The sequence below is a fragment of the Lactuca serriola genome, chromosome 4 (assembly GCF_051521515.1).
Source record: "Lactuca serriola cultivar US96UC23 chromosome 4, Lser_US96UC23_V15, whole genome shotgun sequence".
NCBI classification, from domain to species: domain Eukaryota; kingdom Viridiplantae; phylum Streptophyta; class Magnoliopsida; order Asterales; family Asteraceae; genus Lactuca; species Lactuca serriola.
The window spans coordinates 189233884-189257646 of NC_136411.1; the positions used below are offsets into that span (position 1 = coordinate 189233884).

General features: G+C 35.6%; 2 protein-coding genes and 1 non-coding gene across 4 annotated transcripts; 1 reads left to right on the plus strand and 2 right to left on the minus strand.

The window, feature by feature from the left end:
- The first annotated feature begins 1199 nt into the window (after window positions 1-1199).
- LOC145103543 (small nucleolar RNA R71) lies at window positions 1200-1306 on the plus strand. The gene has a single exon (XR_013706628.1). It is a non-coding gene; the product is annotated as a small nucleolar RNA R71 (small nucleolar RNA).
- A 4581-nt stretch (window positions 1307-5887) lies between these two features.
- LOC145100482 (SAUR-like auxin-responsive protein family) lies at window positions 5888-6903 on the minus strand. The gene has a single exon (XM_079037742.1). It carries the CDS (start codon window positions 6697-6699, stop codon window positions 6004-6006), a length of 696 nt encoding a protein of 231 aa, XP_078893868.1. The 5' UTR covers window positions 6700-6903; the 3' UTR covers window positions 5888-6003.
- A 3993-nt stretch (window positions 6904-10896) lies between these two features.
- Window positions 10897-20167, minus strand: LOC145103074 (P-loop containing nucleoside triphosphate hydrolases superfamily protein). Of its 2 annotated transcripts, none has more exons than XM_079040614.1 (19): window positions 19869-20167; window positions 18953-19337; window positions 18761-18877; window positions 18602-18684; window positions 18389-18535; window positions 18111-18259; window positions 17895-18025; window positions 17691-17813; window positions 17546-17619; window positions 16873-17457; window positions 16687-16798; window positions 16444-16581; window positions 16047-16358; window positions 15671-15941; window positions 13034-15570; window positions 12758-12949; window positions 12437-12675; window positions 11485-12365; window positions 10897-11331 (listed from the first exon to the last, which is right to left on the minus strand). In XM_079040614.1, exons 1-19 carry the CDS (start codon window positions 19994-19996, stop codon window positions 11327-11329), a joined length of 6609 nt encoding a protein of 2202 aa, XP_078896740.1. In that variant the 5' UTR covers window positions 19997-20167; the 3' UTR covers window positions 10897-11326. The 2 variants fall into 2 exon arrangements, with proteins under 2 accessions (XP_078896740.1, XP_078896739.1); XM_079040613.1 differs by having other exon boundaries at window positions 13034-15573; window positions 19869-20166.
- Window positions 20168-23763: the final 3596 nt, after the last annotated feature.

Consider the following 23763-nt stretch of genomic DNA (forward strand, 5'->3'; position numbering starts at 1 on the left):
TCGAATTCACATGGAAGTGTAAGGCGTCCAGGATCTCCCATCTTCTTTGGTATTTCTCCCATAATCACCATGGAACTCTGCTCACTAAGGAACAACCTTGGAAGTCTTCTCTAGTTGTTGACGAGTGTCGAGTAAATCTTGAAGAAACTTTGCAAATTCGGGCACTTGTGCCAAGGATTCAATAAAAGGAGTATTAATAGGAATACCCTTTACTTGCTTCATAACCTTCATATGATCTTGCTCCAGTAGGTGAACTCTGGCTCAAGAAGGAAATGGTAGTGGAGGACGAAAAGCTCGAGCATCAGCAACAATTTTCTATTCAGACTGTGTCCATGTCGTGTGGACGCTATTTCAGCAACATTTTTCTCTTCCTTTTTCGAGTTCTTGGGCTGTGGTTTGGGTTGATTTGGCTCTTCTTCTAAGGCTTATAGAAACTTAGAAATAGTGTCTTCTTCAGTGTCGATGGCCATGACATGCGGTTGTGGTTTTTTATCCGGAATTTATGGAGATAATCGTTCATTAACCAATGTAGTTAGTTGACCAAGTTGAGCTTCAATATTTTGGATTGATGTTTGATGATTTCTAAGTAGAGCTTGTTGATCTCATTAGAGCTGCTGGTCTCTTATTATCACATTGGTTTCATCATGATTTTTTCCGAAGCCTCCATAAATCTAGTAAGCACAGACTCAAAATCGGCTTTCTTTTCAGGTTGTAGTTGCTCTTTTTGGTAGAAGCCTCGACCTGTTTTCCTAAATTTCTCATCTTTTTGATTCTTATATTTATCGTATGGCAACCATTCTTTCTTTGTCTTCCTCCAGTCTTCATCATATTGGTCTCCATTCGAGTAGAAAGCTTGATCCTTCCTATTCCCGTTATCGTCAAGTTGGCAATCCTTTGTCAAATGTGGAACATTACATTTTTCACAACCCACACGTATAACATGTATGGTTTGATCCATCTTCGTCGTATAATTCAACATAGCCAAAACAGTTGCCATGTCCTCCGAAGTGCCACTCCCAATTCCTTTTGCTCTATCATTTCGGGAATTGTGATACTCACGCGAATTCTTAGAAAATTCTTCAAGTACCTCCTTAATTTTAGCATGATTTTTCTTAGTTAAAGGTCCTTGCCAATCAAGGAGTTGCCTTGTCGTGACATTCACTCCATCATAGAAGATCGAAACCTCTTGTTGCCCGTTTAAATCATTTTGGGGACAATTTCTGATTAACCCTTTGTATCTCTCCTAAACTTCATATAAGGACTCCCCCACATGTTGCTCAAAGTTTGCTATGGCCTTCTTGAGTTTAGAAACTTTAAATGGTGGGCAAAATTATTGGAGGAATTCTTCACGCATCTGTGCCCAAGTGGTGATTGTCCCTAGCACAAGTGACTTTAACCAATCTTTAGCTGCTCTTTTAAAAGTAATCAGAAGCATTCGTAGCAAGACTGTCTCTCGAGGAACATTTGGAATGTTAAAAATAGTCGGCTATTTCATTAACTTCATCGAGGTGCTTGTATGCATATTCATGGTCTTTTCTGGAAAATGGAATATCTTTTAGCACGGTAAGGATATGTCCCTTAAGCTCAAAGGTAGCAGTAGTAGGAAATACGGGTTGAACAAGTCCAGGATCGGTGTCCTATTTTATTCTTTTCTTGTAGGCCTTCATCGCCATGTCAACAATGTCCGTCATCTTGTCTTTTGGCTCGCTTTCGGATTCACTACTTTTGTCTGTTTCGTAACCAGTTTCCTTTTTATTAGGAGTGTTCTCTATGACATCAAAGGTGGCTTTGTCTTTCGGGGGTTGCTTGATTCTCCTACGTGTTTTACCTTCTTTTTACTAAAAACCGATTTAAGGTCCTTGAATGGTGATTTCTTTGGTGTGTTTGATTCTCCTACTTCTTGTCCGTCTTTTTACTAAAAGTTGACTTCGGATCTTTAAGTGGTGGTATCAAAGGTGTATTGGATCCACGAGTGATAAATTACTGTAATAAAAACAAAAATAAAAATGTAAAAATGAACAAAGAGCAATTAAAAAGTCATACTAAACGTTCACCAAGATGCGGTAATAATACCACCTCGTGTTGAAGCAGAAAAACTAAACAGAATGTAAAAACGAAAGAAAACACGAAATAACTGAGTTCACATCGTGAGCTTTAAGAGCTCACATCGTGAGTTCAATAACCCAGGAAAAAAAAACTAATGCTAAAAATTAACCTTTTGTAGGTTTTATCCCACAAAATGATCTATCAACCTAAAACAATTAAAACTAAAACTAAATTATCTGTTCCTTGACAACGGTGTCAAAAACTTGATACATAATATTACTACACATATTAGTTCTACCAACTATCTAACTAACTATTACGATTTAAAGCAGTGTACCTTCTCACAAACAATATAGCACTAACAGTCGGGTATCGAACACAGGGAACAAATTTAATTATCTAATTTAATTACTCAAAATTAACCTAAAAACAAGCAAAAGTTAAATTGGTTTTTATCTGATTTTGCACGTTCAGACAAACTTAAACTCTTAACTAACGATTTCAATCAATTACTAAAAACACTTCTGTTTAGTTTGAATCTACTTTTCGTCTAGGGTTAGCTACTTATTATCGATTATTAAAGTTGGTTATAAAATGTTATGTTATTAGCAATTCAAGTCCAAATTTACTAATATTTACACTAATTCATGTAAAACTATGCATGTTCATACACTAGCAAACACATAATCAGTTTAAGATGTAGATAAGTTATGTAAGATTGATCTAAATAAACACAATTATGGTCATAATTTATGTTCTCTAGCACAGCTAAATTAGTTACTTTTATCACTTATCTAAGATTGGGTCGGTTCTAGCTCTAGCAATTTAATAGTCACTAAACTACTAGGTAACAAGTTCATGTAATTTAATGGTCACTAAGCTACATAGGACCTGAATTCAAGCAATCAAAGTATCAAATATTAACATGCTAGGTAAAGATAATCAAACACAAGCTCAAAACCAACTATTAAAATTCATAATTTGATAAACTAAACCATAGAGTTAAAGCTACATCTAGATAAACAAAAGCTACTAAATTCAGCTACTCATGGCTGAAAACACACACACAAAACGAATTGAAATTGACATAATTAAAATATACCAAACCAATGTAATGAATATGTTCTTCAAGCTCTCGATCTTCAAGCAATTCTCCTTCAAACATATGTTTTTCACACTTTTCTGACCTTCAAACTTAGTTATATCTCCATAATATGTCTCTTCCAACCTCCTTAAGTCGTAACAATGAAGGAGTATTTATAGTTTTAGTAAATACGGTACTCATGTCATGAGTATTGATGGCTCACGTCGTGAGTTGGGTAGTTATCCATATTTGACACGAATTCTGACTTCCCGTATGTTAATCTTCTAGAACTTGATATTCACATCGTGAGCTTTTATCCCTCACGTCATGAGATTGACTTATCAGCAGGGATTTTTCTTCTTTTAATCTTCAATCTTCCAAAGTTCCAATCTTCGTAAATTTTGGTCATTTATCTTCAAGCGTGTTCTTTTTGGCCATAAAATTCAATTTGATCTCATAAGTATCATATATCTATGCATTTAACTATAATATTAATAAAAATGTATTAAAATATTGCCTAAAAATGTATATAAATATGACAATATCATCTTTTTAACCATATAGTCTGAGGTTTTGTTGGAGACATTATGTATATCATTAATAATTCTACCCCATAGACCATTCGTTCATGTCTTCAATCGCCACCACCACTTGACTATCAGAGATAGATTAAGTGCCCTCAACGATCCCAAATTGAGGCTACATATGTCTTTAGGAGATATCACCTTCTCCCATGCCACCCAATTTATTTTGTTCTTTGAGTCTGATCCCCCATAGAAACTATCTTCTGATTTTCTCCGGTGTATTGATAATCCAAATAAGTGTAACCAACAATGAGAAATAGTATGAGGGGAGGCTGCCGAGTACAGATTTTGTGAGGGTTAGATAACCACCTAGTGAGAGTGTTTTTGCTTTCCATGAGTTAAGTTTGGAATAAAATCTATCAATCACCAGTTTCCAATGTTTCATTTGATTCATCTCTTTATTATAGTTTGGAATAAAATCTATCAATCACCAGTCTCAAGTTTCATTGATGTGTGTGACGGGTAACCCCGCGCATATCCACATCAATGCCAAAAAGGCAAAAACTTAAGACTTGTGGAAGTTGACTTTTAGTCCCGAAGAGACATGAAAACATCTAAGTATTCTTGCAAGGTTTTTAATATTCTCCTTGCTCCATTCCCCCAAGAAGAGCACGTTGTCCGTTTAGAAGAGTTGAGACATAGATAAGTCATCGTGTGGAATCTTGATACCCGAGAATATGCCTTTCTCACATGTTTTCATTGCAATGTTGAGTCCCTCCATAGCTATAATAATGAGATGGCGACAGTGGATCACCTTGACGAACCCCTCCCCCCACCCCCCCCCCCTTCCCATTTCAAGCTCTTCCGTGGGGGGTCCATTTATAAGAACCAAAGCTCTAGCCGATTTAAGACAACCTTGTATCCACCTTTATCTATCGCCGTACCCCATTTGCATGAGCAACAAGTCAAGATATTCTTAATTTATTGAATCAAATGCTTTGTCAAAGTCAACTTTAAACAAAAGCATAGCCCATGTTAAGTTGCTATTCATTCACAATTAGTTGTACAATGTTTATGAGAATAATGAAAAATACTCTTTAAACTTCCATGATTGTACTCATGGTCAATCCTTTAATTCTACAATTATTTTGTCTGGCATCGTATACTTAGTAATAACTTTGTATCATTCGCGACCAGCAAATACTATTTGGAACATTATATTTTGGACTTAGTTTTGCCATTAATTGCTGGTAACCATGTCTTATGAGTCAAAATGCATTTATTTTAATTGCTATTTACAGACTTTATTTACATTACAGGGAAGGCGCCAATTTATTTTGCTACCATTAAAGTAAATACATACATGCATAGATACATAATTAATTAGTTACATATAATTAAATATGAGATGATACATTCACAAGTTGAGAAATCTTTTGGTATTAAATAAAAGGAATGCAGAAGAGAAAGATGTAGAAGTTGCAATCACATGGGAGGCCACATGGATGAAGAGAAGGAATTGGATCGGCATGTGAATTCCACCGTAGGACTTGGGAAGCTGTACGTATATAGAGGTTTTTACTAAAACCACTTGGTTAGTTCGTACATGTAATCTGTCCTTTCCACCCCCCTTATAATATATTCCACTTTGTTGCATGCATCCTAATTAATTAATACTCCAAACAATTAATTGTCACAACCTTTTATTTCATATAAATACTAAAATATACCATCTCCAATGTAAAAGGGTCTTCTTCTCCTTTAATTTAATAATAAAGTTTTTCTTCCAAAACAACCTTCATATTAATTGCATATCTCAAATGTACAAAAAAAGGAAAGGAACATGTACAATACCCTATGACAGATATTTTAATTTTAACTATCACGCCTCTAGTTTGGTTGCAAACCATTGGAATTTGTGTAAAACGACGACTCAGTCTAGCAGAATTTAGTGGGTTCTTTTGTCTTGTATCAAAATTAGTTTGCAACAAATTAAAGTACGTACAAATCTATATAAAAATGTTTATCGATCATCGTATAGCTTATGATTACATAGCTGGCTAGCTAGCTAATAGTTAAAGAATGTTATACGCTTATGATTAAAGCAGGAAAACTGATCATGGAAGCTAAAGGAGATCAAATCCGAAGATATATAAATATTTCAATCTTATTATCTTAATCAAGGCCATGCGTTCTTAATCAGTAATTAAGTAGCTACAGCAAGAACAAGAAGTTAACAAAAGTGTTCATCTCTTAAATATCATGAGAACAAAAGAAAAGATGGAACAATAATAGTAATAAAACGACCAAAAAGACAGATGATGAATAGATAGATTAATTATAATGAATTCATCGACAGTATAATGGAAGGTTGTGAGTTGGAGTGGTTGGAGGTGTCTTTAGCAGCTGGGAATCAAAAGTGGAGCTCCGATGACGTTGATGATGAGGTGGCGGAGTAGCAGAAGAGGTGCAGCAGTTAAGCTGTTCCGTTTGTTGTTGCTCTTGCTGATCATCATCATACAAGAAGAATGAAGATGTTGAAGATGAAGATTTGAGGGTAGATCTTTGCTGCTGTTGATGGTTTTTCTTGTTGTCTGTCATCGTCTTCAAGATATTCTCAAAGAGAGGAACATCGCAGGGGATCTTGAGGATACCCTCTTGCTGAAATCCAAACTCTTCTTCTGCATCTCTTAAGAGTAGACTGAAAGCTTGATGGGTTAAGTAATCTGTAGGGATTACAAACTTCTTCATGGCATCTTCATCTCTCCCCACCCAAACAGCTAAGTATCCTTTTCGCACCACATCTTCTTGACCTGTACTACTGCTGCTGATATCTGAAAAAGATAGGGTTTTCTTGAGGAACTTGTTAAGACCTTTCGTTGTTGTCGTCTTAATGGGTACACCACCATTGTCGTCGTTGTTGTTGTTCTTGGAGGTTGCAGTCTTCTTCCATTTCTTAAGCATCTGCTGAAGCCTAACAATGTCTCGAATTTTGTTAGACTTCTTTGGTGGTAGTGGGGGTGGTAGATGCGAGGACTCGGCCATGATTTCTTCTATATGTTAATTAATGATTATGCCTCCCTTAAATTCTTCGATCTCCAGCTATATATATACCCAGAGAGAAAGAGATGTTATGTGTACGTAATACGTCTTGTGAGTGAAAAAGATGGAAGATGTGATCTATATATACATGTAAATGTATATGTATACGTATATATGTGTGTGAAATGGAGATTTGGAATTGGAAAGGTGGTTGTCATGTATAACCTGTAAGTAGGTGCTCGCGGCTATTTATATTAGTAACTAATATCTCTATCGATGTTATAAAATATTTATAAATAATAAAATAAATACGAAAAGGTACAGGTTGATTAATAAAGTGTTTTTAATTGGGTTTATGTTAATATTGTAAACAAACGAGAATGATGATTAGGGTTGAAGAGGGTGGGGAGGGTAGGGTTCAATCATGGATGCATTGATTGGCTAATGAGTGGTGGAATTCAACTGCCCTCGATATCTAACCGATCTATATGTATTTATTTAATTAAATTAATAAAATTAAATCCTTGTAAATTAAAAAAAAAAATGAAAAAAAATGTTGAATTAAGCAATATTTATTGATGGGTTTGTTTACTTTATTTAGAAGCAAATGTTCTGCACACAAACACATGGTTGGTCAAATGGGTACCCCGTATTTAACGTACAACTAATCAATGCCTTAATGATAAATATTCTTATTTGTAATACTTTGTTATAAGGACAAAAAAGGGTATACAAATAAATAAGTCAATCGATCGTTCTTGTTAAAAAGTCAAAAAGCATGTACGAAATGCCAACAATTAAAGACGCATAAATCTAGTTTTAATGTCGTAAATCTCAAAGGAGTTGCTTAGGAATTAGGATCGGATTTGAAAAAATGAAATGGAACATGTGATCTAAGGATTGCTTAGGGTATGAAAAAAGTGGAAATAGTAAGCAAATGATGAGACAAGTTGCATAATGTTGCATAATATTATGAAGGGCATTTAATGGTAATGTGACAAGGGGTTTAAGTTCCAAGAAATGCATGTGGCTTCAGTAACTAATTAAGTCTATGTCTGCAGTTTAGTTTAATTCACCGGCTAATTACAAATATATAAAGGTAAGATATTAACAAATTGATCGGGCATTATTCGGGTTTATAGCCGAGTGGCATCCGATGTTGAGAAAGTGACTTTCGGCCCAAATTAAATGGTTGAAGGTTTAAATTGTTACTTAGTTTTAGATTAGAAAATGTCAGTAGCCGCTTAAAAAAAAACAAATTGATAAGGCTTTCTGACTTATTGCAATAAAGATCGACTATTAGTAAACAGGATAATGCATTGATATATATATATATATATATATATATATATATATATATATATATATATATATATATATATATATATATATATATATATATATATATATAGAGAGAGAGAGAGAGAGAGAGAGAGAGATAGGTTAATTTGAGACCATATGAGATGTAAGGACTCAACCTAGTCACTTATTTTAAAGATTAAAAAAAATATTTTTAAAATGCAAAATAAATGAAATTTTTTGAAATTTTTTTTAAATATTATTTTTGTCATTTAATTTATCAAAAATTAAAAAAAAATGCCGTTTTTTTTAATATACATGAAATATTCTAATAGATTATTAGATTATAAATATTAAAACAAAACTGTTAGAATATTCAAATATTCTATTAAAATATAAATATTCAAACAATTTTAATATAATATTAAAATATTATAACAATTCTAATAGATAATAGAATATTTTAACACATCTAACAATTGTAGTAGAATATTTGTGATTTTAAATTAAAATATAAATGGCATGATTCGAACACGGTCCGGTTGGCAGTTAAAATGGCACTTTAACCAACTAAACTACACAGCTCTGATGAATTTATTTGAAAACATTAGTATATAATTATATATTAATTAGTTAATTTCGCTTAAAATCGGACCCAATTTTTTCCTAGACCATGTGTAGTCGCACACCCTTCACTCCCTCAGGACCGGTCTTGTTTATATGTTTATATATAATAGATATGTAGGACGGTTGCTAGCTTAGAGAAGCCTAAAGATAAACTAAAGACCAAGCAAGCCAAAAAGAGAAAAGAAAGGTGTGATAGTGTACAATGTCCATGAACTAGTTTATGGTTTCAAGGTAAACAGGCCTCAATCTATTTTAGTCGTATTTTCCATGGATTAGATTATGTTTTCAAGGTAAACAAACTTATATTAGGGGTTCATTAAAATGTTGATCGGTTGGTAAATGTTTGTCATTATATAACTTTATTTATTTGGATATGGGAGACGTTTTGCAGCATACTTGTTGAGTTTGTTGGATTGCATAAAGAGGTCATCCTATAGGTCCTATGGCAGCATAGGGTGGTCCGTATTAATTGTGAGTCACATTTGTCATCGTTCATACATATGAGATACTTTCGATATAATTTAACTAACTTTTTTTTATAATACCAAAGTGTTTCTAGCCCAGTGGTATCTGGTCTTCCTGAAGGTTGAGGTTCAAGTCTCGTCATAAAAGATATGCTGGACGATTTCGTGTATATTAGATATGAATTGGCTTTTATGAGAGTAAGACCAAGGATGATATTCAATGGGTGATAGATAATTATCCCGATATGTTTGTTGAATGTTGATCAGTCGAGGAGACAATATATTAAATGTATAACTCTTTATTATATTGTTATAAGTCACTTTATGATGTTAGTTTTTTGGCATCCACCTAGGATGAATAAGGAATATGAAAAAAATAAATAAATAAATAAATAAGAAGAGGTGTCATGTATGAGAATGCATATAAAAAGGTTGTGATTTATGAAGATGCCAAAAGAAAACCCTTAAATAATTAATAATTTTATTATATTGGCATACAAGGTGGATTGAATGAGAAAGAAGAGAGTAAAGAGGATCACGAGGGGGACGTAGAAAAATAAGTAAAGAAGGTATTTTGTTTAAGAAATATTTAATTTTTTTAGCAATCAATCATTTTACTTTATTTTTATTTAGGATGGATCCGTTGTCGATAAGGGCCTACGTACATGACACCAAAAATTATGAATCAAACTAAAGCGTGATAGACGCCTCGTAGGCAGTAGCCTATTTAAAATCACGCTTTATGATCCATGCATTGTGGTATGAAAAAATATTTGCTCCGAACAATAAAAGGGATGCAACAACCCTTTCTTTTGTATATAGATTTGAATATGGGGTTGGCTAAAAAGACACCCCATTTTATCATATGGGGTAACTTTGGGTCCTCGGTTTTTGGATGATCCATAACTCTCTTGTTTCACGTGGTTGGCTAGAAACTCGTGTAATAATCTTATAAGTATTAAACTGGAAGATATAATAAAATGCATCGATGTTTGTTAAAATGTTCCCCTTTGTCAAATGTCAACAACATATAACTATGTGGAGTCTTTTACCTACTAAATACTCAACTTCCCGGCTAAAGGTGGGCAGTTATTCCCATCCATTTTATGGATTAGTTTGTATGTTGTAAATTTAATGCCATTTGTAAATAGGTCCAAGCCCTCATACGTAGATTTGTAGGTCTATATTCATATTCATAAAAGCTATTATAATATTCATATCATTGTGTAGGCATTATTTCCCTTAAACAGTAACAATAGTCGCCATTGTGTGTATTGTTTCCTTCAACGGTAACAGTAATCATTGGCTGTATGGAGCTGACTACATGGACTTTAAAAGTTTACAAGAGTTCGATTTTAGAAGTCATAAATGGGAAAATCTTGAAAAAGGTTACTAGTTCTATAGCCAACAACAATTAGTTCTTAAAGTTATGCATTATTGGACATGGACAAAAATTGGACATGTGAATTTGAATATTCAACTTGCCGAAGGCATGCCTCAGCAAGTTAACGGAAAAGATTGTGGGATTTTTTTTTTTCCAAATTGGCATAAGATATCCATTTTTCAGCTGGTTTTATTTGTTTTTAACATCATTATTCTTTTTTTTGGATCTCTACTACCATAACTCTTCCATAATTCACCTGTCAACTTTCTGGTTAACCACCATCACCATGCACGTGTCGGTGGCCCAAATTTCCCAGTTCTTAGTTATAATTAACATTTAACAAATAACGATTAAATAGTCTGCTTTCTGACACCACTTTGTTTTGTTTATTACAAGTGTAGCCAATGCAAGTGGAAACCATAAAAATGACAAACTTTCTGCCCATTACGTAATCAATGATTCATCTATCATAAATCTTAGTAGACTACTCACTCTGTACAAAATAAACATGTTTGAATGCAAATTGACTTACTCAAGACAGAACGAAAAGAATAAACAAACAAGATAGTGGTAAAGGCTAGTGGGCCTCCCTCTCCACACCCCCACACCCCTCCAATCATTGATAAAAACAGATTTGCTAATCCATCGCCATCAATCCACATAATAAATCTCCCAAAACAACCACAACTAACTGTCAACAGCTTTTGCCTCTTTCTTTGGAACAAACTTTCTTTCCCAAAAGTCAAAATTCCAAAATATATAACATGCCAAAAAAAGGATTACCTTTACAAAATTGGGATCCACCCTAATTACATACATTACCTTCCATTCCAAACGAAACCTGCTTTCTTTAACTTTAACCTAAACAAGAACAACATAAACCAGCGGCACACTGTCAGTATTTTCAACATTTACCCTAAATTCAAAATATAATGGTAATAAAAAGTGGACTTGATGCAAAAAAACATAAAACGACAGGGACCAAATTCGTAATTTAAGAAAAGAGAACAAGACCTTTTCTTGTCTTGGTGGGTTTAATGACAGGTGGAGTAGACCTTCTATCTGATTGGGGGACCGTTTTCATGGGCTTGGGCTTCTTTGTGGTGGTGGATATGAAGCCTGATGGAAGAAGAGCTTCTACAGCTTCCCTTTGGTGTTTCCTTTTAGAAACAGCCTCAACACTAACACGCTTTTTTTCTACTTCACTACACCCTCCTTTCCTTTTTTTATCCACACCCATATTTCCACCTTTTTCACGTGTCACTCCATCTTCATCATTGCGTTTCTTTTCTGCTGATGATGATGAATCATATTGTTTTTTTGCTTTTTTCTTTTCTTTATCTACACCTAAACTGAAATTACCATCATTACTAAACCTTTTCCTCTGTTCATCATGTCTGTTAGACTTCTTCCCATTTTTAGTAACCTGTCTCGAAACATCATGTTTACTATCGGGAACATAATTACTACTACTCTTTAGTGAGTTAAACACAGAAACATACGGTTTTTTAACTGATAAAACCAAATTTCTCTCATGAGCATCGTTAACAAGTGCACCCCAATTTTTATTTGTCTGTAACGTTCTCACGTTTCCCAAAATCCATAACGAGTGTTTTGCCCTAGTCAAAGCTACATTCATTCGTCTGACATCAGCAACAAACCCGATGCTTTTTGAGTTTGTTTCCTTTGTTCCGGAAGGTGGGCCTGCTGCCCTAACTGTTGATACTACAAGTATGTCCACCTCACGCCCTTGAAAACCATCAACAGTGTTGAGTTCCATTTCTTCCATTATTTCAGACCCAAATGCATTCAAAAAACGTGTGCGTAAAAGTGAAAGCTGAGATCTATAAGGTGTTATGATCCCAATCCTTCCTCCAACAAACTCCAATGGATAACTGTCAAAACCAACAAAAACTTTAAAACTATTTATTGATGAAGAGCAAAATTTACCCAAAGAAAAATATACCTTCTCCTGAAAAACCTTAAAAGTTCAACTGCAGCATCAGCTTCACACTCATTGTAAAGAGACCCAGAGTTTTTACCATGAAGCTCTTGTCCATCTACAACATCAAAGAATAAATAAGGCCCGAGACCTTTTGTTTTGTGAAATGGTTTTTCTTTGGTGGACATTTCATCTCCATTCAGTAAGTTGCCATCGTAAAAATGCAAAGAAGGAAACCGACATATCTCTGGATGCATCCTATACTGTAACAAGTAAAAACTAATAATTAGTAAATTCTAAAAAAAACTTACAGTGGAAGCAAAGTTTATATATATACAAGTCTACCTGCTTTGTAAGCATAGTAACAGGGTGTCCAGCTTTTTGTAAGCGTTCAAACATACTACATTGATACCGATATTTACTTGCAACATCAGAGAGAACAGTTGCAGGTAGTTGCTTTGGATCACCAACCATAATACTCTTGCTACCCTTTGATTTCAACAGCTGAAGTGGAATCAAAGTAGCAGGTTCCAAAGCCTGACAAGAACAATATAATCTTGAGTCAAGTCAAACCAGGTCAAACAAAATAAAAAAGGAAAGAAAATCAAAATAGGAACGTACTTGAGCGGCTTCATCGATTACAACAGCATCAAACAATGAAGATTCAGATGAAGTGCTGAACTTATGAGTTGACATGGATTCAGAGCACACCGAATAAAGATCTCCACCACATCCACTCAATGTTGTTATCACAATTTCAGCTTCTTTTAGTATCGATTTACGCAATTTAAGTTTTAAAGCTTTTGTTTTTTCGTAAGATTTCTTCTCACGTGACTGAGCAGCAGCGAGATCGATGTAGACTGATTTCTTTTCACTGTATAGTGATCTTAATTTCACCCCAATTTCCACATCAGACATTTCCTTCACGTCCACGTCATCATCTCCTTCAAGAACTTGTTTTGAGTCGGGGTTTCCATTGCTTAAGTTAGCCCGTTTGGCTTCAAGAAACTTAATCCGATCAACCAACTTTTCTAGCTTCAAACGAAGAGCATTAGAAGAATGAGAATCCGCATCATCACTTTTCACATCACCTCCAGCATTACTCTCCTCAGTCAAACGTTGGTCAACGAGGGTGTCGATGAAGAAAGGAAGAGAATTTTGATGAACTGTTTTTGAGTTCCCAACCCTAACAAGATACGGCTTGTACATTGTTCCATCACTTGCGTATAATCCATGACATGAAATTCTTGACACGAGTTCATCAACAGCAGCATTTGATTGTGCACAAATCAGAACTCTACCTCCTCCACCATTAGTAGGTCTGGAGTTTTTATCCTCTACATCCTTCAGTTGTTTGGCCAAGGCTGCATCCTGCCAGGCCCGTGCAATCGCAACAGATTGACTCATTTGCCCTTTAGGTCTTGAAACATTTACACCACTTTCAGTTCTTGTTCCAGTGTTGTTGACTTTGGTCAACGAAAGCAAAGCACTGACAATGGCTACAATTGTACGTGTTTTTCCAGTACCTGGAGGACCTTGTATAAGAGATAGATCATGAACATCATCACTTTTCAACCCTACAGATCTTGTGACACTGCTTATGGCTTGAAGTTGAGAGTCGTTAAATGATGATTCTAGAACTTTCTGTAAAGGTGGGGAGAGCTTGCTCAAATTTGTTCTTGATTTAACAACATTAGGCTGGTTGTTAGGGTTTAAGATGGTGGAAATGAGAGGAATACTGTGTATTGATGAAAGTGCTTGAAATTCTCTAAGTTGTGAAGTGATACTCATGATGCGATGAATGTACCACTTGCTTCTTTCCATTAAGAGCTTTTTAGCACGATTTAGACGCGAAGATCCGGTTTGAAGATAGAATTTGATCATTAAAATGCTTGATCTTCTTTTATAATCTTTCTCGCATCTTTCCACCTTTCCAACCATGTGGACATCATTAGAGGATTTTTGAAAAGGATGTCTGGTAAACAATACAAGGTCGTTTTCGACACAGCTTCTAGAACCTTCTAGATCTTTGTCATCATGGACACAACGAACAACATGAAAGTCATCGACTCTTTCAACAGACATCACGGAGAGACTTCCACATGACATCTCATCTGAAGAAGTCAACTCCATGAATGAACTGTGTAGCTGTGCTTTTAACTCTTCCAACACCAAAGGACGGAAAACTGCCACGTAATCATCTGGAGATTGGAAAGAAACAGGAACCTCTTTTAGTTTCCCTGTTTGATTCTTTTCTACAGTTGACGAAACTAACCCTACTGTAGCAAAATAATCCATCTCTAATATAGGTCTGAACCAATCGTCTAGTCTTAGAGGTTTAAACCTCTGTTGTCCAACACGCATTCTATTTTGGGAAGCTCGGTTTTCAAATGGCATGTTTAGTTGGATGACCTGGCGTTTTGGGCCACTTAATTTTGCAAGGTGTGATTGATGATGCCTTGCGGATTTTAATGCAAATTCCCATGGATCATCTTTAGCATCAAATACCAACTCCTTGATTGCTCTATTGTCACTTTTTGGTGGAATCTTTTTGATACCTTGGTTAACCCTTGTTTCATCAGATACATTCTTCAAACTTGATGCACGCTGATATGGAACTGAATTTTCCATTTTAGAAGTAAGATTTTCTGAAGATGATTTTGTCAAACAAGGTTTTTTCTGCACATCAGATGATTTTCCTTTTCCTTTTCCTTTACTTGTGCCTTGTACAGACTTCTCTATAGAAATAGAAGATGATCTTACTCTTTCCACATCCACATTATTCTCAGCCTCCACCTGTGTTGTTGAAGTTGGAACCTTAAAAGAAATATTCTTAGCTGCATTAAGTTGTGAAGCTTTTTCAGCAGTTTTTGAGCCCATAGCTTCTTCTACATCTAATGATGAATGACTTGAAACACTCACAGTGTCGATGGAATCTTTTACATCGATCTCGTCATCTGAAAGAATTATCACACTTTCTCTCTCTGTTTTGGCACTAAAATCTGAATCCAAAATCTCCAGATCTAAAGCTTCGACTTTTTCAGAGGATGAATTCCTTCTATTCAACAATGTGGAATTGAAGTTTGTTTCCCCATATGCATTCTTCAATGAAACGGAAAGGCATGATATCTGACTGGTTAATTCATCAACCGGAATGTCTTCTGCAAGCAAAATGTAAAACATGAACTTGAATTCGTTAACGCAAAAACTAATAGCAAAACATAAAAATTAGAAAAGAATATATCAATGGAAACATACCAGATTGAATAAGTTTCTCAATGGCCATGATATCAGATGTTTTATCATTACATGACTCCTTAAGTAGATCAAGTAAAGAAAGCACTGCTTGTTTCCAATACCGAATTACAACAGCAAGTGTAGACTTTCCCCAATACATCAAATCATGAAGCCATTTATATCCAACTGATTTTGATACCAAAATGTCTGGATCTCCAGGTATTCTGTTCATAGATTGCTGGAGCCTTTGGAGAATGACAGGTAAGCATTCAAGTATTCTGACACATGTCATCTGAAACAACAGTAAAAAAAAATGTTGAACTCCATTGGTCATGCACTCATGCTATGAATACAAATGAAATTACTGAAGGAATTCAGAAAGATAGCTTAATCATACCTGGGAGATCTTGTAGTCAATGAATGTCTTCCCTTCAGACAAACATATGCAAAAAGATGGCCAAGCAACTTCTGATAATAAGCAACCAAACTTTTTCCAATGTTCAGAATTGAACTTTGACAGGTTTCCATCAATATTAGCATCCATGGATTCAAATGTAGGCTGCTGTAAAAACCCCCCTTGAGATGAAAACTTTAAATTACTATTACCATCACTTTTGCCAGATTGTACCCCTTCTGTAAGTATCTTGCATAGTACAAAAAAGAAATGATGCAGACTTTGAAATCTTTGTAGCACCGAATCCAACAGAAGCTGAAAAGAACACCAAAACAAAAGACAATTCACAAATTTGAGTGACATGTTCAAATAATTAAATGACTAATAGAAAGAACAATACCAATTCGCGAGCATGTCTGAGCCCTAGAAATACAGCTGATATTGAAGCTGAACATGAACACAAAAACTGCAAACAGGAAAGAAGGCCACGTGTGTTTGAAACCTGTTCAAGAATACGCCTACCAACTTGTCTTGCATTCTGCAAAAAGAAAATGATAAAATTCTCAAAACCAATTCATATAATAATATTACATAATTAATGACTTTGAAGGGAAGTATTTAGTATTTAGTATTTAGTATTTACATCATCAGGATCAACAAGCAAAAGGATTAAGCTTTCAGCCATCCTTGGTTCCCAACTCCATTGCTTTTGAAGCTCACCTTGCTCCATTCTTGTAATAAAATAGGATGTAAACCTGATTAACATTATCCAACATTTCATTATAATACAGTATTTAAACAAAGATTTAGGAAATGCAAAAAAAGTAACCTTCTGAATGTTCTGATTAATGGGATGCACATTGTTGAGACTTTGACTGAATTTTTTGACTCTTTTCCATCCCCACCATCATCAGAACCAGATGGTGCTTTCCACCCAAATAGACATGATACTTCAGGTGCACGTGTAGTTAACCAATTTCCAACTGGAAGTGCCATGTCAGCGATAGTTTCAGGTTCAACCATAGAAAAACGAGATAAACCCCATAAAACTGCTTTAGAAAATGATATTGGTAGAATCACGGGATCAATTTCGACTAAAACATCAAACCATAGCATTGGAATGCACATCCATCCCCCGTATTCTGATGATGTAGTTTGACTCTGTTGACTAAATCCATTCCAACAACTGGTGTCCTTTTCTTCAGTATCATCTGCAAATAACCCTTCATTCTCATCTTCATCTTTGAAGTCAATGATATTCCTATCAACAGTTTTGTGTATTTGACAGTGTAGAATTGAAGACACTAATGCAGATGCATCAGAGACTATGATAGTTTGGATCAAATCCAAAGCAGGTTGCCTTAGAGAACTGTAGAGTGATGAATCCTTGAGAGATGCCAATAGAGAAGGACCCCTGTCCCATAAACATTATCAAATACAAAGTAGTAATGATTTTAGTTTTACAATTACTGTGTGAAGAAATAAGACAGAGAATTTCATACCACATGTGTGCACATTCAAAAGGTGGACAAGAAGGATTCATCTTGTAGCCTCGGTGGATAATGAGAAGAGCTATCTGTGAACAAAATTTTGGAATCAAAGATCACACATGAGAGTTATCAATTATAGAGTGTTCAAATAAGACACCTGGCAGGCTTTTTTTCTCATTAGATTGCTGAAGTTGCTACTAACAGTGACTTGATGTAGAAGAAAGTAGAGAAAATGTCTGCGTTGTTTTTTGTGTTCTTCATCTTGCAAAGCTTCAAGAGACTGCATAAACAGGCTATAAGATCATAAAGTATCATCATATAATTTTCAAAGTAAATAATGTACAAAAACAGAAAAGCATGCCTGAAGAAAAGGTGGGAAAAGATCAAATATTTCCTTGTGGCTCTTTTCATCTTTAGTATGAAAACACTGACCAAGTAGTGTGTCACGCATTACACTTGGTGACAATGTTGCCCTTAACCAAAGTTTACATCCTTGAAACACAAAAACACTACTTTAGAAGACATTAACTAGCAAATGAGCATGCAAATAGGCAATAAAAAAACAAGGAAAACATACCAAGCATATCGAAAAGTAGTCTAAGGCAATTGATTGCATAAGAAAATTCAAGGGAATCATCACAGATATGGTTAAGCACAATATTCAGAAAGCTCGGATGACGCTCCAAAATCCCTTCTTCAAATGCATGAGGGTCTAAAAACCCAAGCCTTCATAACAAGCAAATGAGTTAAGACTTAAGAGTTAAGACATAGTCATAGAAATACATTCGCATCAAGAATGTTATTAACAAAAGGAGAAGGGGATAGTTTCAAAAATAGGTAAAAACCCCTCCCTACAGTGCCTTGATTCCAAGCCATACAGTTATTCGATCCAGCTGCATCCTTGGCCTTGAGCTCTCAGAGTTAACAGGAATGGCTTCTGTTTCTAGAAATGAGATGCATTTCTTGAGTAAAGGCTGCAGAGGTTCCAAATCTGCTGCATTCCTGTGAGAAAATATAAGATTTAAACAAACTTTGTGAATCTAACAAGAAGCAAAAAAGAAATGATACCTCAATTTGCCCATGTATCCAGCTAAACGAAAACCTATAGAGCGACACCTCCTAGTTTTGAGGAAAAGTAAGGCATAAACTCCCTACATAAATCATTGAAAAGCAACTGTTATGAGTCAAAAAGGGTAAGTAAGAAACTGTATATTGTTGAAGGTCTACCGGGTATTGTTGATGACCAGCCAAAGTAAGTTCATGAGAATCATCAACTGCTTCAATGAATGTTTGAAACTCATTGACCAAAGATTGATCATCCAACAAGACAGGAAACATCAACACCTATAACACAATAATAAATATTAATATTAATATAAACTGCTGCAGATATTTGATAGACACATTTGATTAGGTTACCTCATACATGACAGTGATAACTTTTGCACTGTCTTTCACAGCATCATATTTCCCGCTTCCTATTCTTGTGTTCATCTCTTTCAATTGATTAGTCACCCTTTCTTCATCAAGCCTGCATAGAACATCAAGAAGAGGCCCAATTGAGCTCAACTCATACTCCATGGCATATGTGTCCTTGGCTTGATGATGCTGACAGATGCATTGCATGCAATCTTGTAATTCTTCAGAAATTCTTTTCCACAGAAGCTTGAGAGGAGAATCCTGCCGATCATCTTTAAAGTAATTGTAGAATGTTTCTAGAAGTGGCCCCATTATATCCCAGTTGCCACACCAAATATGATTGTCTTTAGAAAGATATATCAAGAAGTTGAATGCATCCGAGAACCTGAATATAGAGCAACAAAAAGATATTGCGTTCTTCATAAGTAAATCTGTAGATAGTAAGTACTTAATTAGCGTTCAAAAGATGGATTGAAGCAATTAAAAGGAACATTAAAGCAGCAGCATATAAACAATTTCATTATCTGTTCTTCCATTAAGAAAAACATTGATCATTTTTACAAACTACGTATAGAAATGAGATATGATGGAAATGTACAGAGGAGTAAGGTAATGTTATTGCAATGATGATGCAAAAGCTGGTAAATGTCAAAACTCAAAAGCCAGCCCCAAACAGTTTATTTATCAGTAACCCTTATATTGATTGTACATGGACATATCCTTATTCGTATTGATCATTAACAAGTAATCAGCCTATCAAGCATATTGGAAGGGGGCAATTGCTTGCCTGCTATAGAGTGATCAAGAACACAAAAACAGAATAGTCAACAAATTTGATAGATTGGAGACTATATGTGAGTATTAAAATCGCAATAGAATAAAATTATTGGCGGTAATTTATTTTAGAAGAAAGCACCATATTTCTTTGAGATGTTGGATGTGACGTTGTTTTGAGTGATCGAATACGTTTTCTTCATCGTCTTCTTCTTCAATGGTCCTCCATCGGTCCAAAAGCTCTCTTCTCGTGACAATTTTCTTCGTCATTTTTCAAGTGTAATAATTAAGAGTACTAATCTACAAGCATTTAACCCTAGTTCAATGTATTATGTTATGAGAAATGAAACAAAACTAGCGAGCCCTGTGGTCTGTGGAACCCAAGGGGAAGAGGCCAAAACCCTGGAAGAGCAGAAGTGGCCAAGAAGGCAAATACGAAGTCGGAGGTTGTTTATATATCTTCGTTTTCCGCTCAACATTCCCTAAACAAGCGTAGACCGGTTTACTGCTTTGGAGTGTCGAACCAGCCAATCTCTTTCCCGGTCGAACCGCGGGTTCATGAGGAGGTAGTGACTTTTTCTTAATTTTGAAAGAAAAAATGTTTTTACAAAAAAAAAAATTCCTATTTAGTATTTAGCCCATTAAGGTAGTGGGCCTGTGGACCCCTCCCTCCTCAATGTATATATTTTGTATTATTATCAATGATCCTCCATCCTGTGTCATTAGATATCTAAAATATGACATAAAGCTTGTAAGATGTAATATAAAATATGTAACTCTCAATAGTATAGAGGGCTATATTGTAAATATGTTTGTCGTCTTGCAATCATATGATAGCAATTCAATTATGTAAACGGCTCTCTTGAGCCTATAAATAGGGCATTTGCCCGTATGGAATAAACAAGATATGTTTTAGTGTTTTAAGACTTGAGTTGAATCTCAAAGATAAGTTTCCTTGAGGGTTAAAAAAGATAAGTTTGAGGATCACAACAAAGAAAACGAGATCATTAGACGTCGTCCGGGAGGTGATCCCAGAACGAGGCTCCAACGGTCAAGTTAGCGAGTTCCTTTGAGGTGAAGTCTATGATGGAAAGAAAGAGATTGGGATTCAAGAGTCAATCCCTTCTCTTAGGGGAGAAGCGACCTTTTTATACTCGTAGTCAGGGTAACAGATCCCCGACAGTATCTTCTACTTTTTCAGGCATGGTTGGACGAGGCGGCATTTGATTGGTAGATCGTGCCCCGCGGGTTGATGTCTGTTATTGGTGCAGAACGGGCAGTTGACATATCAAGGAGCAATACACCTGCGACTCTAGAGTAATTGTACTCCTTTGTCTTATTTGGAATGGGAGTTTCTCTCCTAGAAGGAGGCCAATCTCGAGGCCAGATTACCAACGCTAATACGCAGAGGCTTATAGACTTTGTCCCGCTCCCGGCTCTTGTCAAGTAATGAGCTTTTGTTGGGTCGTTACTGAGTTGACAACTCCGTTATCCTTTGACGTTTCTTCCGGTGATATACGCCAACAAATACATAGTCATATGTAGTCGAGGGTCAGATAGACATTCGAACAGATGATCCTACCCGAGAGCAATAAATCAAACAGGAACCATGAAATAAGGCTTTAGACCAAGAATTCTCAAGTTATCTAATTTAAACTACATACCACCCCTAAGGTATCCACTTAATGATCAACCAATACTATCATTACCTTAACCATTCATGACACCTAACAATATCATACACTCAACAAACAAGACCCTACCAGCTTATCATAGCATGACACCTAGTGTCCTATGTTGCACATACATGACAAGGAGTTATCCTAACCAACTAGCATACACGTACTCTAACAATACCATTATCCTAACATACAAAGGATATATAATGCCATACATGGCATAGTGAGAAGACTTGCCTAAATCGCAAAATCGTAGAAACATAACTACACTCTCAATTCCTCGCACTAATCAAACCTGCGAACCGACTATCACCAAGTAAAGACCAAACCTAATTCAACAACCCAAATCCTTCAAGTTTGACCCAAGGTCAAACTGGTCAAAATTCAACGGTCAACAAAAGTGAACAATCAACCAGGTCAACGACCACCAGAGATGAGATTTAAAATCGGAAAACCGTACATGAACTAGAACTAGTATAACTGGAATATGTTAAATCGGTACGTGTTTTGGGTATAGAAAATAGCCTTATCTGGGTTTCGAATATTTCGGGTATAGGTCGGTATTCTGGGTTTTAGAACCTCATTTCCCATCGACTACTCAATAAAAAAACCTCATCTCCCATCAACTAACAGAGCTACTAAAAAAAACTTTTCTTTTCTCTTTGTGATCGACGTCGACATGCTCACAATCATTTTTTTCGTTTTTCCCATTTGTTACCAACTGACATCATTAAACACTTGAAAAACTAAGACAATAATTCTTGAACTTAAATTATTTACACCAGTCGACACTTTTTCTGTTTGCGTACATATCATTTTAAGCAAGAAGGCTCGCTAATTAAAAAATATCGCTATCCAATCATAGCTTTTAATTTTGTTTCCTCAGATACACATAATGAAAGTGGTTTGTGTTCTTTATAATGACTATATATATGGATATGAAAAACAATAATATCTAAAACACAAGCAAATTAAGACTTCAAAGTTTTCTCTCAATATATTAATCATGCAATAACTATAGATACAAAGATTTCCATAACCAAATGCATGTTTATACTTGAATGTCTTGCATTCTTGTTCCATGCTCAATAAAATAGAATGTTTTATATTCTCAGGTTTTCGGGTCCATCTGGGTCTAAAACCTGAAACCGGTTCCAATTATCAATTTCTGGTTCCAACCGGTTTCATACCCACTTTAAACAGTTTGATACCCAGAGCCGAACCTGAACCGGTTTATTATACCGGTGTGGTTATCGTGTCTTATAATTCGTCAATTTCGGTTTTCGGGTTTTCTAGATCCGAGTCCAAACGGGTCAGGTTTAAACCCACTTTCATCCCTAACGGTCACCACGTTATGGCGAGTCCTTGGCCACGTCATGACCAAGTCCATCCAAAACAATCGTGTTGCAGGGCATCACCATTCCTTGGTCGCGTCGTGGTTTCGATCACAAGTCATCTTCTTTATTAAGAGCTTAATCCTTATATATCAAAGATCATAACTTCAGATCTAGTTGTTCTTAATGACTTAATGGATAAAGTTTTCAACTTTATCCAATAAGACATCACTACAAAGCAATATCTTAAACCCTAAGTCCAAAAAGCTCTCTAAAGGATAAGTATTTATGCATGGGATCAAGAACACCAAAGCATGGATCTTTTTATCACTTAGAAGTCCATTGACCACAAAAGTGTCACATTAAGCTCTAGAGTTCCTCAAACTCCAAGATCATCCATGAAAGGGTCCAAAACCAACCAAAAGAGCATACACTTGGATCTAAAAAGAACAAAGGTCAATGTACAAGCTTTATACCTCAAAAGACACATAAATCTGAAGGAGATGATGGATCTAAGTTAGCTCATTGCTTCCACGCACCAATGTGGAGTCCCTTATTCCTCAAGGTTCACCAAATCCAAAGAATAAGCTCTAAATCTAAGCAAACAATCTCACAACCATGGATGGAGGCCGAAGAGAATGACCTAAACCTGGACCAATGTGGAGTCCCTACTTCCTCAAGGTTCACCAATGCCAAAGAATAAGCTCCAAAACTAAGCAAACAAGCTCACAACGATGGATGGAGGCTGAAGAGAATGATCTAAACTTGGATTTAATGCCTTTAAATATAGAAGAAACCCTAAACTTCATAAGCTTGGGCTACAACAACCACCACGCCATGGTTACTTCTTCACCACGTAATAGTCACCAACCAGACACAATTCTCATTTAAGTGACATGGTTATGCCGTGGCCAACAACCTGCCACATCGTGGCATAATGTTTTTCCCAAAACCTTATCTTTGGAATCCTTAAGTTTTTAATCGATCGAATCAGTAAAACGGGCGTTACATGATAACCAACTAA